The 15,988-nt window shown below is 36.7% G+C and overlaps 1 protein-coding gene across 1 annotated transcript in view; it reads right to left on the reverse strand.

Moving 5' to 3' along the window:
- CNTNAP4 (contactin associated protein-like 4) overlaps positions 1 to 15,988 on the reverse strand; it is a 276,072-nt gene that overhangs the window by 124,017 nt on the left and 136,067 nt on the right. Inside the window, exon 4 of the mRNA XM_008575870.1 lies at positions 11,944 to 12,091. Coding sequence (XP_008574092.1) covers positions 11,944 to 12,091 — 148 coding nt within the window. The remainder of the gene's footprint in view (positions 1 to 11,943; positions 12,092 to 15,988) is intronic.

The following is a 15,988-nucleotide window of genomic DNA, read 5'->3' on the forward strand; positions in this document are numbered from 1 at the left end:
CAAGGAAAGATGATACCCAGAAAAGTTGTAGGCCCTATTTTCATATCAATTCTCCCTGTGACCCCGAATATATTCTGATTTATTTATATGATTCTGAAATATGATCTGCCACGGAATTAAGAGCCTCCAATAGAAAATACTCAAGTATCTTTCAGGGAGTTTTGTCAGAAGTGGCATTGCTGAAATGTGTATTCTGCCCTCCCTCCTACAGCACATATTTGTGGAAAGTTTTCTGTTAACACAGTGGAGAACACAGTGGCAAACACAGCAATGCATAAAAAAACAAAAAATACTTTTGTTTTAAAGAACTTACAGTCTACTGGGGAAGAGACACATCTTGGAGATGTGATTATTCACGCCTACATTCAGAGCTTTGCTTCTGTATCAGGGCTGGGTCCCAAGTGATTTCTGAGATGTGCAGAAGTCACTCTGCTTTAGCCTCTGAGAAGGACGTCAACCAAACTGGAGAAATGCTTTAGTTCCTCAAGCAGCCAAGTGTTTTTCTACCTTTGCATATTTCACATGCAAACACACTTCTCACTGTAATATATTCCACTTTACCTAGTATCTTCCCCTCACCCTTGTATTCAACCTCTGCTCCTGAAGTTCATGGCTTCCCAAATTTTGAGGGGTTGTCACTTAAAAAAGCAATATCCTAGCCACACCCCAAGTGGATGACTAAGAAAAATATCCAAGAGCATGTTTTTCTTAAATTGAGCTTCATGATCCAGCCATATTAGAATCAACCGAGAAGAATTTCTTGGGGACTCCATAAACATTCAACATCCTGAGCTCTGCCTAATGTCCGCCTAATTAGAATCTCTCTAATTGTAACTGGGAACCCTGGAATACAGGTCCCTGAGAGATTTTGAGGCAAACAACAGTATGCGGGTTATCTGGCAGGAAGAAAAAATAGGTAACAGAAACCTATTCTCTGAAAATCAGTAACCTCATTGAATATTGAATTGTACCATAAAAAACAAATATGTTTCATTTATTTATACTGTATGTAGTACTTGCAGAAGGTTGTGGAAGTGGTAGAGATTTATCCCTGAATGATGTTTTAGGGATAAATTTTTCCATGTGTTAAACTATGAATCATGGCATTATTGATGAGGTCAGATGACTAAAAAACTTAAGGGAAAAAAATCAGAACAGAAAATGCATGAACTGGAAAAGCCAATCCTTCCACAATAGAAAATTAATTTTATTTGAAGGTCATAAAAGGGTTCTTCTTGAAAAAGACACTAGGGTCTTCTATTAATTCTTTGGGAATCACCCCAAAAATATAAATAGAGTGAGAGTGCTACCTTCAAAGATCAAACAAAAAAATAATATAGATTTTTTATAAGCTAGAGAAAAGGGCTATAGACCAATTCTTCTTGGTTAAACATGAAGTCAGTCTTAAACACTGATCACGCTGTTTCTTTATTTGAAAATTATTACCCACAAATTACTAAACAAACAGTGGTCCAATTTTGACTTCTAAGAAACATAAATCAGACTGAGTCGTTGTTAAACTATTATATTGTGAAATATTAAAGCAACAGCATGATGTATAGGCACTTGAGATCTGCATTACTGAATTGGGTTTTCAAAGCAATGGAACGGAGAGGCAAGCACTTGAGAAATCAACAGGAAATAGGCTGTACTATTTTTGAATAGTAGCATAAAATAATACAGAATGATTTAAGGAAGTCAAATTTAAAACAACTAAAATTAATACAATAAAAAGGAAGAAGGCACAGAATCAAGTGCTGCATATAACCACAAGGAAAAGGTGACTTTACCATCATGGTTTTAAATAGACTGAGCTAAGGTCAGCAACAACATGCCAGGAGTTTATGTAAACAAACATGATCACTGCCACTTAAATATCCATCTTAATAACCTTTTAAATAGATTTGAAACTAGTAACATCTACCATGTCAAGGACACTCGAATGAATCATTGGAGACTGTTAGCTGTACTTCGGTCTCTAATATTTATTTGTAACTTTTGTAATGTCACAGAAGTCACTTAAATGTTGATTCTTGGTTTTCTTACTTGAAATATGTAGAGAATAATTCCAGCCTCTTATAGTACCCAAAAATGCTGTGGGGATCAAATGGAATTATCAAAAATACCTGTATGCTATTATCACCATTTTAAAAATAATATTTGAAATTTCATATGTTCATTTCAGAATTATTTCTTCTTTAATCAACTGCTGCTGTGTGAGTGTAATGAATTTGTGATTTTTACATATTTATTTGTTATTCAGTATATATCATGGCTAATCAGATTTTTCCTTCATTCATTCAACAAATAGTTATTGAGCATTGATTGTGCCAAGTATTGCACTGGGAGCCAGTGTTGCAACAGTGAACAGATCCTGTTCTCATAGATCTTACAATCTGCAGGAAAAGGCAAACCATCCCATGTGTACAAATATATGTACAAATTGTAAGTGAAGTATGAAAGAAAGGGACAGGTTGATAGCAGAGTTCTGAACAGAGAGATTTCAATTAGGAAGGTGATAGGGGAACAACATCTCTGAGTTGAGTGGTTGACCACATGTGTAAACAGGGGTTAGGAAAGAAGGAGGAAGTGGGAATGGGAGGGGATGGGGATGGTAGGAGATGAGGTCAGTCGGGAGGGTGGAAAAGACTGTGGAGGGATGGATGTGATGGCAGGAAGTAAATGGAAGTGGCCACAGAGAGGTGAATTACTGGCAGATCACCTTGACCCTACAAAGGCTAAGTTCCAGGTTTGCTGGGACAGGTCTATTTTGGTTTCGGTCCTTAGCCACAGGATATCACAGTTGGTCCTCAGATGTGGTCTTTACCCTGAGGGCAATGCTCTTCTGGAGTTTCAGTTGAAAGCTCAAGGTGTTTAACAAATCTCTCTAAATTAGCAGGATTTGAACTCCAAAGGTGGACTTTCAGCGCAAGGAAGACCCTGAAATCTCCAGAACTTTCACCTTCCAAGTTCCTGCTTTCTCTTCACCTCCTCGATGTTTCATCTTGAGCATGCGAAGTTCGGGAATTAGCCAAGAATATGAGGGGAATCTGAATGCAGGAGCTAGAGCTCTTCCTCTATGACCCCCTTCTTTTGAATATTCCCTCCTCAATTTCTAGCCACTCCGGCAGCCTTGAACTCTGACCTTTGTCTCCCTAGCCTAGTACCACCTGGCTACTTTCTGCTTGTCCTTAGGAAAAAGTCAGTCAAATGTTAATCTCCCAAATTGGCTTCCCTTCTTTCAAGAGTAAAGTCCTCTTAAGTTTCTACCTGTTTTGAGTTGAAATTCAGAGCTCAGAAGCAGGTTTTTTAGAAGTATATATTTTATCCAGTACATATAATTGTCATGAGCAGCATGTTAGTCCAGTAAAACTACACCCCCATGGATGGTAAGAAAAAGCAAATCGTCTCTGTTTGTGAACTTTACAGTTACCTTGATCCCTTCATTTATTTAGGGTTGCAGAATGGACAAATGCTAATTCTATTGTTCCTTTCTATTCAATATTGGACATATTTCTTTAAACAGAAACTTCTCTCCTATTTGGTTACTTTAAGGTACAGATTACATAGAAAAAGTAGGATAAATGCTTAATGTTTCTCCTTTACTTACTAGCTTTCAAAATAAGGAGTTAGACCTCTCATAGGTGGTCAATGGGGCTTTTGTTATTATTATTATTATTATTCACTTAAACATACTTAATATGTTTCAAAACTTTGTAGTTAATACCCTTATTGATGCTAAAACATTTCCATTTTTGGTTGGTAAGAGCCTCTTCAATTTGCCCTGAATTCTTTCAGCATGAGCCAAATGGGTTTTCACAGTTTTCTTATTTTCTAGTATTATAATAGCTAACCTTATTTTTATCTTAATAGAACTCCACTTAGCATTGAATTAAAATCTTAAGACTATGAACTTTGCAGATAATTAGAGAATTTATCCTCTTTGATTTTAGGCTAACCAGAATCTTTTTTTTTTTTTTTTAACTTTGACATAAAATAGGATCCCTTAACTACTGTATTAACTGATAAATAATCTGAGAGCAGGGACTATCTAATTCACCTTAGTCAAGCTTTTAGCAGTTAGCATGCAGGAGTCGCTCAATAAATCGGTATTAAATATAACTCTTCTTTATAGTAGATCTCACAAATTTACTGCTTTTCATTTTTTTCCACTAACCAAATGTAGTATGAGAGATCGGTTTCCTGAATAGAGAGAAGATTATCACCTAGTTCTCTTTCAGTGTTTCTTTTACCCAGGTGAATATGTGTGCTTTTCATGTTTCTTACTTACATTTCCTATTTATATGTTTTCTAAACTGAAATCTACTGATGGCAGAGTATAATTCCAACTTCCATTATTTTTTACATTATAAGATGCACGTTCTTATTTTTAAAAAGTTAACATAAGTTTTACACTTACTGACTTATGTTCTATTTATTAAATTTAACCCCAAATTTTCTTTTAAACCGTTTGCATTTAAGCAATTAAATGCAATAGTTTAACACTTCTATACTTGTTCTCATATCATCTTCTCTCTCAGTTCTCCCCATGCTTATTCCTGATCTTTAGAAAGTTGAGAAGGCCACTTGGATGACAGAGAAAGCCTTTCTGAGGCTCACCAAACCTGCCTCCATTTCTTCATTCATCTATCCGTAAGACGAATAAACGAAAAAGAACCTCTGGTTGCAACCTAGTATAATGTGTGCACGCTATGGCCTGAAGAAGAAAGGCTGTTCTAGAATGGCCAAGAAACATCCCCTGATCTGCACGTGGGGTGTCAGGGAAGTAATCAGAAACAGTGATTTCTGTGTTGAGAAAAGAGAATGGATTAGAAAATTACTTAGGTAGAGGAACGAAGACCGGGTATTTGGTGATTGCCCTAAGCATCGTGCAAAGACCCTAAGGCTAGAAAAATCATGAAATCACAGCACACCAGAGAAACTGAAATCAGTTCAATATGGCTGGACAGTTGAATGTTCTTCTTACTCTGTTGGGGATGAGGAAGAGATCATAGATTACAAAATCAAGATGTTTACAAAGGACTAGAGAAAAGGAATTTAGAATTTATACTAAAGATAAATTGCCTCAGCAATTCATCCAAAATTAAAGAACATTGCCTCTTGTGGCTTAACTACCACTTCCTAAGGACGCCTCACATACATTCACTTTTACCCAGTTATTTTCCTTTGCCTGACTTTGTTTACCATTGTTTGCTTTTCTTTGGGACATTTAATAGAGTAGTATTTCTTTATCATCAAACACATTCTTTTCTCTTCTGTTCTTTTTTCCACCGGTTATTACCTTCCATACATCTCATCTCTAGATCTATAAACATGCTCACTGCTGCTATGGCCAAGATATCTGAAATTTATACTTTCCTTTTGATCTCATAAAATTTAGCTTCTACTTCTTTCATTACTCAGGAAACAACTTCAAGTTTACTGACATAAAAGTAGAACATGCTCTTTGATATGGATTTTCCATTCACTTGATGTTCCTTCATAACAAGTTATTACTATAACTTGTTGGGGTAGAAGGCAATAAAATTATGTGTGGCTCTCCCAGCAGCCACTTTCCCTGCAGTAATCACAGAACCAGCTTGCATCGACAACTTCAGCAAACACATGTATTAGGCACAAAGGGGGCCTGTTCTAAAAATGTTTATACTACCTGAAAAACAGCCTACAGGACCTGCTTTAAGTATGGTACAAATGCATTTCTATTTTGAAAGACATGAGTGGTTGTTCAAACATAGCACTTCATAGTTTTATTATTAATAGTGATACAGTAAATGGAACACTTTATGACTTACTAACAATAATAATATTTATATAGGTTTCAATTCTATATCTTCAAACTAGAGGGTGTAGAGAGTTAACTTGTCATATTTCATAGACACTTGAATTGAATGAGTCAACAGGCATATTAATCATTTCTCCTGTTCCCTTCCGGGATCTATTTATTCTCCAGCACCCCTTCCCAGTAAATGATACCACCTTCCTGACAGTTACACAAATACAATGGCTCAGTGTCCCCTCACATACAATGACTGAGCTCTCTTGATTCAATATCCTTGGTATATTTTGAATCTACCTACTACCCTCTTTACCGATTGCTGTTCCTCTATTGTGGGGCTCCGCCGTCACTAGTGGAAACGAGCAGAAGCCTCCTTTTGAGCTGCCGCCTCCAGATTTAACCGTCCACCCTGCGTCCCTCCTTTCAATCCGAATGACCATTCTCAAATACAAACTGATCACCCCAGCAATTCTCTTTCCTGTGCCTGACTGGGGCACACCACTTCTCCTTTTTGGACTATCCTCCCAGCCTCCCCTGTGAAAATATATGCAGCTTAGTTTCAAAACCTACTGTTATAAACTTTCCAATACTAACCTCCATTTATCAATCACTTTATCCCTCACACCCTACACTCATGTTAAAATATTTTGCATTGATACAATTTTTCCCACATTGCACATGCCCAGTTTTATTAAGAAAATACACATTACTTCAAAATTTCTTTCTATACCCAATACCTTGTAGAGCTCTCCTTTAGCAAGTGCCAATAAATAACTTAAAAGGTGAATACATGCATGATTCATGTAGTTGTCAAGAGCAATGGCTTTGGAAAGTGATGGATCTGCTTTTAAATTCTACATCTAACACAGGTTATGTAATCCTGGACAAAGTTCCTAATTTCTCTGAGGTGCACTTTCTTCATGACAGAAGATGTGAGGCACTCTGATGTGTGCCACTTTTGCATGAAAGGCTGGAGCAAAGCCCACCCAAGAGTCACATTAATTTGGTGCAAGTGGGAAGGCACAGGCAGGAGGGGTTGTGAGGGGTGACATGCAACTCTCCAGGATTTCCTCAAGCTCAGGAAAGGCCGATTTCATTTAGCATGGATGGGTGTCCCATGACTGTGATCCAGGAAAGAGACCCTGCTCACCCCCGATCAGTATTACTTTTCCTTTTTGTAGAGATTACAGGAGAATGGCCTTTTCTTTTCCTTCCTTTTCTTCTTCTTCTTCTTTTTTTTTTTTTTTTTTTTTTTTTTTTGTGGCTGGCTGGTCCTGGGATCAAACCTTTGACCTTGCTGTTATAACACCATGCTCTAACCAACTGAGCCAGCCCTGGCCTTTTGTATCTGGAGAAAATCCATCCTGATCTTGGATCCATGTTACTCAGGGGAGTTGCAGATAAAATCCTGCTGCTGGATGTTCGTGCTTGTAGCACCTGCAGCCCTTCCTTCTGAGGGTGGGGAAAGCCAGTGTTCCAGCTATTTCTGTGCCAGGCAACCCAGAGCAAGCCATGTGACTCATTTGGTAGACAATTCTCCATGTCTGCTCTGCGTCCTGCATAAAATGATGATACTTACATGCCTCCTTCACTGTGTTCTTAGAACTAAATCAGAAAATGCCTATGAAGAATAGTCTCTGATGCATATTAACTATTCAATAAAAGATCATGTTTTAAGAAATTAATATTTGGCAAGGCTGATGCTATGAATAGGTAGAGAATGTGAGTGTGATCATGGTGTAATTGAGAGATTAAAGTCAATTTGATCAGATGCATTCCCATAAGTTACTCACACCCAGCCTACTCTTGGGTTATTTTCTCGTCATCCATTCTGGTTATCTATAAAAACATTTTTCCATTAGGTTGATTACTTTTTCTTTTTTAATAATAATTTAAATGTATGGCAGCCATCATTGTACATGCACTTCTGTCATACCATCTTACTATATGTGTTTAAGTTTAAAATCACGTTGGCTCCCAGTAATGTTACTTTAACCACAAGTCGGTGAGAAAAGGATACTAAATACTTGGACAGTGTGCTCACCCCAAAAATGTTCCACAGAGCAGCAGGTCAAGAAATTAGGGTGGGGGATTTGAGTTATCAGTCACATAGCAGCAGATACTCAAAGGAGTCTGTACCTTTGCTTTAGGTTCATCAAAACAACTTCACAGTCTCATTAAACTAATTCTGGATTTCCATTCTAGATTGAATGTGTATTAACTGTGTGACATTGGGCAAATTGCTTAATTTTTCTAAGACCCAGTTTCCTCTCTAATAAATAAGTGGTTTTGAGGATTAAATTAGAATATGTCTGTAAAGGACCATATTTGACACATGGTACATGAACAATAACTGTTAGCTATTATTATGCTGTGATAAATAAATATTTTGCAAGGTTGATGTTGTGAACAAGTTGAGAATATAACTATAAAAGTGAAGTATTTTGAAATTTGTTTTACTAATTATCCATCATGAGTCATGAGCTTTGCTAAACTCTATGATCCAAAGACAAATAAGACTGATCATCCAAGTTCTAAGTTCCAGAATCTTAATTGGGGTGGGATTTTTTTTAAAAGAATGATTTTATTCAAGTGTGATCATTGTGAAGTGAAGAGCTAGCACATAATTAGAGCATCTAAGCTGGATTGTTGAAACCAAGAAAGCCAGCAGTCGAGTTGAGCAGTTAAGGTGGGAAGATGAGCCCATGGGCTCATCTTTGTGATTCAACACAGCTAGAAGGGGCATGACCATGACCTTGAGTTCTGGAGTCTGGTGGACTTGGCTGCAGCAAGTCACTCTCTCCAAGTCTTAGCTTCCTCATTGGCAAAGTGGGGAAATGGAGTAGTGATCTAGTAATACTTATCGGGCTATTTTGAGGAATCATAAATTGCTTTGTATAGTGCATATAAAAAGCACTCAAGCAAAATTTGCTATTTCTAGAAATATAAAAATTAATTTTATTAATACTAATATTAGTGCTGTTGCTATTATTACTACTGGCATTAATAATATTATCATTCTGTAGGTCCCAGAGGGAACAGCTTTGTCAGTTATGTTTGATGATGGATGTGGGTACCAGAAACACCACTAAATATATGAGGAGACCTGTGCAATCTATATATCATGGTCTGTCTGACATAGTCTAGACAACTAGACAAATCACTTAACTTCTTTATGATATGTCTTTCTTTTATGTAAGTAAAGTGAACCAGAACCTAACTTGGCTTACATCATAAAGGAATAGAATATGTGTTGAAAAAAAGCTTTAGTGGCTAAAAAATAAATGTTTACTAAGGGAAAAATGATGTAGTCAAACTGAAGAGCCCTGGGTTCTTTTCCAGATTCTTCCATGTATTACTTGTGAGATGCTGGGCAAATCTCACAACTGAAATCTCACTGAATCTCCCCAAGTCTCAGACTATTCATCTAATAATTGTAGATCATATTAACGACTTGTTTCAGGATACAAAATAAATGCCCTCAAATCAGTTGCATTTATATACTCAAATAATGAATTAACAGAAAGAGAAATAAAGAAAGTAAGCCCATTTACAATTGTCACAAAAAAAAATAAAATACCTAGGGATCAATTTAAGCAAGGAAGTGAAAGATCTCTACAATGAGAACTACAAACCCCTTCTGAAAAAAATTAAAGATGACACAAAAAGATGGAAAGATACTCCATGCTCTTGGACTGGAAGAATTAACATTGTGAAAATGTCTATACTACCCAAAGCAATCTACAGATTCAATGCAATCTCCATCAAAATACCAAAGACATTCTTCACAGAAATGGAAAAAACAATACTACCTTTCATATGGAACAAAAAAAAGACCCTGAATAGCCAAAGCAATCCTGAGCAAAAAAAATAAAGCCAGAGGCATAGCACTTCCTGACTTCAAATTATACTACAAAGCTATTGTAACCAAAACAGCATGGTATTGGTATAAAAACAGACATTCAGACCAGTGGAGTAGAACTGAGAACCCAGGAATCACTGCTCAGGCTTACAGCCATCTGATATTGGACAAAGGCAACAAAAATCTACATTGGGGAAAAGACTGCCTCTTCAAAAATTGGTGCTGGGAAAACTGTATATCTACATGCAGAAGAATGAAACTGGATATGCATCTCTCATCATGCACTAAAATCAACTCAAAATGGATTAAAGACTTAAGTATAAGACCTGAAATTGTAAAATTACTAAGGGAAAATATAGGTGAAAAACCTCAGCAACTAGGTCTGGGCACAGGTGTTATGAACATGAGCCCAAAAGCACAAGCAGCAAAAGAAAAAATAAACAAACAGGACTATATCAAATTAAAAAGCTCTGCACAGCAAAGGAAACAATCAGCAGAGCAAAAAGACAACCACAAAGTGGGAGAAAATTTTTGCTATCTATGCATCCAACAAGGGATTAATATCCATAATATATAAGAAACTCAAGCAATTATACAGTAAAAAAACAAATAATCCAATTAAAAATGGGTAAAGGAGCTGAATAGACATTTTTCAAAGGAAGACATACAAATGGCCAACAGATACATGAAAAAATGTTCAACATCACTAGTCATCAGGGAAATGCAAATTAAAACTACATTGAGAAACCACCTCACCCCAGTTAGACTGGCTATAATCAAAAAGATGGTGAATAACAAATGCTGGTGAGGGTGTGGAGAGAAGGAAACACTACTGCACTGTTGGTGGGAATGTAAATTAGTACAACCACTATGGAAAAGAGTATGGAGATTTCTCAAACAACTACAAATAGATCTTCCATAGGATCCAGCAATCCCACTTCTGGGTATATACCCAGAGGAATGGAAATCATCATGTCAATGGGATACCCGCACTCCCACGTTCATCACAGCTCTGTTTACAATAGCCAAGACATGGAACCAACCTAAACGTCTATCAATGGATGACTGGATAAGGAAACTGTGGTATATGTAAACCATGGAATATTACTCTGACATAAAAAAGAATGAAATACTCCAATCTGCAAAAACATGGATAAGCCTGGAGAAACTTAATGTTGAATGAAATAAGCAAAGCACAGAGAGATAAATACCACATGTCCTCACTCATATGTGGCAGCTAAGAGAGAAAGAAGTAAAGAAAGAAAGACCACAGTAGTGCATTGGTCTTACAGAGGGAAAGAACATTCCTTGGGCTACAAAGTGGAGTGGGAGGGAAAGGGAGAGGGGGAGGGAAGTTGGGGATAATTGGGTGGGGGACAAGGGGTGCAAATGAAATTTGTGGTAATAGGTATGCTGCCAGTATGAATCTGGCCCTCACATCATGGGCACAAGGGGTGACAATTAGCTTTGTATCTCATGAATATTCATAATAATAATAATAATAAAAACCTCTTTGTTCCATAATAAAAAAGCATCTAACAGGATGGTGTGGCTTGAGGTGAACTATCAATAAATCTTAGGTCCTTTCCCCACCAAAAGATATAATAAAATGCTTCATTAAGAGAAGACTAAGTAAAATCTGTGGTTTCTATCTTTTTTATGTGAAAGTATTTCGAACACATTTTGTATCCTGGCAGAGGCCTTTATGTTTTCTATTAATTTCTGCTGAAGGCACAGCACATTTTAAAGTGAATTACATGGCATATTATTTTTAGTCTAGAGAGAAAAACATTCTTTGATTTCGTAGCAGATGAGTGGTTACACTAAATGGCACACTATTTCATTAAATTCAGGGTTCCTAAATAAGACATCAAATGTAACCCATGGGGAAGGCTCTAATATCTGAAAGTAGGATCTAGTCAATAATAGTAGATTTAGAAAAATGCATTCACATATATCTACAAATAAGAGGGTACTTCAAAAAGTTCATGGAAAAATTGGTATTGTCTGTTAACTCTATTTTCTATGAACTTTTAGAAGTGCCCTCATATATATCTATTTCTATCTCTATCTATAAAATGCTTCCATCTCTGAATTAAAGTGTTAAAGTTGAACACTGAAGTCAACATTGGTGTGTACGAGCACAAAAAAAGCTTTCCTCCAAAATCATTGCTATTTTTATATCTCTTTATGTAGCTAAATCATCTATTTTAGCTTGCAGTTTGGCTTTTAAAACATCTCCTTTTGATATCTATTTCAGCCTGTTGGATAAACAAACACTTACTATATGTGCATCCAAACACCTCGATTCGCATTCCAATTCTGCCCTTGGAGTTCCATTCCAAAGGGATGAAGCGCAGAAGTCTGGCTTTGATAGAAGGCTGGAGTCTATAGTGCACCACACTGTCTGCATTTGTGTTTCCAGAAAAACCCTAGAAGAAAAAAGAAAAGAGGAAATCAATGTACCTGGAGAATATCCATTTCACTTTATCACCTATAATATCTATGAGCAAAGCATCATTTGCTTTTTTACTGTGAAAAGTACTACCTTCTTTAAAAAAAATCATACTGATGGTTATGTCATAATGTCTCTTCATCCACACAAGTTACTGTTGCCTAAACTTTTCTTTTTATTAAGAGTAGTTTAAATTCCACCATCCCTACTAAACCAGTTTTGACCATGATACCCTCAATAAAGATTGCTACTGTAAAGTACAGATTAAACTTAAAAGTGTGCCGTGTCTGTGGCTATTAACGTTGTGACTGGCACAAAAAAAAAAAAAATTGAGAAAATATTCTTCTGGTATTGAAAAACTACTACCTGAGCTTGTCACATCCTTAATGAATGAGTGAAGTTATGACATAGCTCAGTCATTTTAGTTCAGCCAATTCCCTTTCTCATCTTACTAACATAAACAAAAGTATCACCCAACATTCAAGTCAGACATACACTCTGACCACAGACTGTTAAACTTCATCAGCACACTGCCAGACACACACATTCAAAATTAAGAGAACTTGGAAACGCTAATAATTTAGAAAGAGCTGTAATTAGACTTACAGATTTTACAATTCGAAAGCTGGAGAGACCTTGGGAATGATGCTAAGCCAGCATAGTCAAATTCCACATGAGGAAATGAAAGGTGAAAAACAAAACAAAACTCTGCTGTTTGCAAAACTATAATAAAATAAAACCAGAAGTTATGTTCTTTCCACAAGATGAGGATGCATCTACATGACACACAGCTCACCTGCAAAACCCACATACTACAGCACCCAACAACGCCACTTTTATTTTACGACACATTATAAGATTTCATCATATATGGAGAAGTCAGCATGAAGCAGAAGTTGTTCTCACTAATTTATATTTCATTTTTCTCCCCTCCCTCATCCTCTTCATCCCACTCCTGGTCCTCTTCCTCCTCTCCTCCACCTCGTCCTCTTCCTCCCCCCACCCTTACTCTTTTTTTTAACTGTAATAATGAGAATATGGAGGAATAAAATAAGGGATGATGCTATGACACATGCAAGCTCATGGTAGGTCCCTTTACCATGACTGGATCAACAAATAAGGTCACCCTCATGTAGAATGCACAAGGCAAATGCAAACAAATATGTTAGGAACACCAAGGCTCAGGGATTCTGTTCATCCTCCTGATTTTCCTTCTATTTCACAAATATCCCTTAACTAGCATTTACCAAAATATCTTCTATTATATTTTTTAAAAACAGGCATTTCATAATCAAATTTAATTCCTCTTTCAACCAATTCTCTGTCTTCTGCCCCCACCCCAGCAGTACCTCATATACCTAGTTTTTAGGCTTACATCCTATAGGCACATCAGTGATTAAAGTTAAATTCAAAATCTGGGCATCTGTCTTTATCTCAGCTATGACCACTCAGCTCAACAAAGCATCATCTCACCAAAACCACCTCCACAGTCTCTTTCTGGTCTTTCTGATTCATCTGCTCCCTGTCACCACCCCACCCACATCCCAAGTTTCTTCCCTTCTGAGCAGCCAGTAAGATTTTTAAAGATAAATTAAACTATGTCACCCCCACTCCTTCCTTTACCTCTTAGACGAAATCCAAACTTTTTACCCAAATATCCAGTCTTTGACAACACCTTCCGTTACACTTTAACCACACTGGACTTCCTTGAACAAACCAAGCTCAGTTCTGCTGAGGGCCTTTGCACCAGCTGTTGATTCTGCTCTGCATTTTCCTCCCCCAGATCTCTACCCAACCAGCTCCTCTTGTCATTTCAGGCCTTGGCTAAAATATCACCACCTAAGCCAGGCCCTTTCTGATCACAGTTTCTAAAGTAGTATACCTGGCTCCCCCCACATCATATCTTCCTATGTTATTTTCTTCATACTTTTCACTATTTGGGAGATCTCTTGTTTGATTATTATTTGTCTGTTTGTTCATCTTAACTCGCTAGAAGACAAACTCCACTAAAACAGGGATCTTTATGGTTTCCATCTAAAATGCCTAGAACATTGCTTGGCTTGAAATGATGCAATTCTCTATAAAATATTTGTCAGCTGTTTACATTTGAGAAAACCTGGACTTAAAAACAAAACAAAACAAAGTTCAACAGATCTCTCAGTTACAGGGCCTCTCAGAGCATGTCACATGCTAAGGTGCAATGTGTACTGTATGGCCTGTGATGGGGATAGTCATCCCACATGTCTCAAACATTAAGCCACAGAACACCCCTGCCTCTGTTTTTGTTGTTGATTTTGTTGTTGTTGTTGTTTTTCAGAGCACATTCTGAGACTGTTTCCCAGAACATGAACCTAAATAGGAAAACATTGTTTAATCTCACAGGTACTTGTACTCTAATAACCAGATCCTTCTAGAAAGTTCAATTCTGTTCCATTAGTCAAAATTTTTTACTGAGAATTTTGTCAAAAAAGTCAATAGTATTTTACATTTTATTACCCAAACCTCATCTTTGCCCCATCTCTAAAGCACTACTCTCAGGTCTGCATATCTCTGGAAATCATAACCATCTGCCTGAAAATGTGATGTCCTTCTATTCCAATTTTACCTTTAGAATGGCTGATGTAGAGCAGTGTTTCCCAAACTTGGACTGCACATTAAATCTCCCAGTGTTAAGACCCTGGTCACTGGTGTGCATGCACATGTGTGTGTATGTGTCTGCTTGTGTCTTCACAAGCTCTCCAATCAGGGTACTGTACAGACAGGGTTGAGAAACTGGTCTATAGACATCTAATCTAATCAGATCTTCTTATACTTTTGATTCTATTTCCTGGGTGCCATTGAGAGACTAATACAACCCTCCAAAAGATCTTACATTTTTTCAAAATTAAAGTAAGTTCATAGATTTAGATGGATGTCTCTAGGATGATTCCAGCATCTAAACGGATTGGGAGAAAAGATGCATAGTGACAGTGACAGCAGACAGGTAAATGGAAGGGGAATGTCTGCAAACAACAACCTTTCACTTTTAATCTTATAGATTTATAAGTTACTTGAATTTTGAAAACATAAAGAATTATAAAATACATAGTAAAAGTAGTAAAACTACTTTGCTGGGACACTGAAAATTTTTAGCAGTTATGTCTTACAAAGAGTAAAGGAAATTGTGAAGTCAGGGACATGGGACTTTTAGCACATGTCAGCAAATATGGATATTTTAATGAGCATGTATTAACTGTAATAATTTGTAAAACACAGACATAGTATGTACAGTGATAAAGCAGGCAAAAGCATCATGTAGTAGCACTCTGGGTACCTTAAATAAGTTTCTAATGTCAGTGTCACTTGAGAAAATATCCATCATTACTATTTATTAAATCTATTAAAGCAATCAGTAATATTTGCATTATTTTGCTTCACTTATTGAAATTTTCTAAATACATAAGATAACCAAGATTCTGTTTTGAATTTCAATATATAATGGGAACTTTTTCAGAATGTTAGTGAATGAGGCATGGGATTGATGCTACATTACTTCATAAATGAAAAGTCAGATGCATGCTCTCAGGTTTTGAATGAATTTCCTTTACCTAAGAGATTTGCCTCAATTTGATATGAAGATGATTTTATATACCATCACAATTCATAAAGGAATGCACAGATTTAAATATCTCTATTTCTTTCTGAAATAATAATTTTATTACATGAATGTTTCTGTCTTCCTTTAAAGATTCTGAACTTTGTGTCAGAATTATTTGAAGTGTTTTTTAGAAATGCAGATTTCTGGGTCCTGTACTTCACACACTAAATTGGTGGGTGGAACCCTGGAATATGCATTTCTAAAGCATGCCAAACTAATTTTGTGCTTTTGGTGTTT

This window comes from Galeopterus variegatus, unplaced genomic scaffold (assembly GCF_000696425.1).
Source record: "Galeopterus variegatus unplaced genomic scaffold, G_variegatus-3.0.2 Scaffold1248, whole genome shotgun sequence".
Classification (NCBI taxonomy): domain Eukaryota; kingdom Metazoa; phylum Chordata; class Mammalia; order Dermoptera; family Cynocephalidae; genus Galeopterus; species Galeopterus variegatus.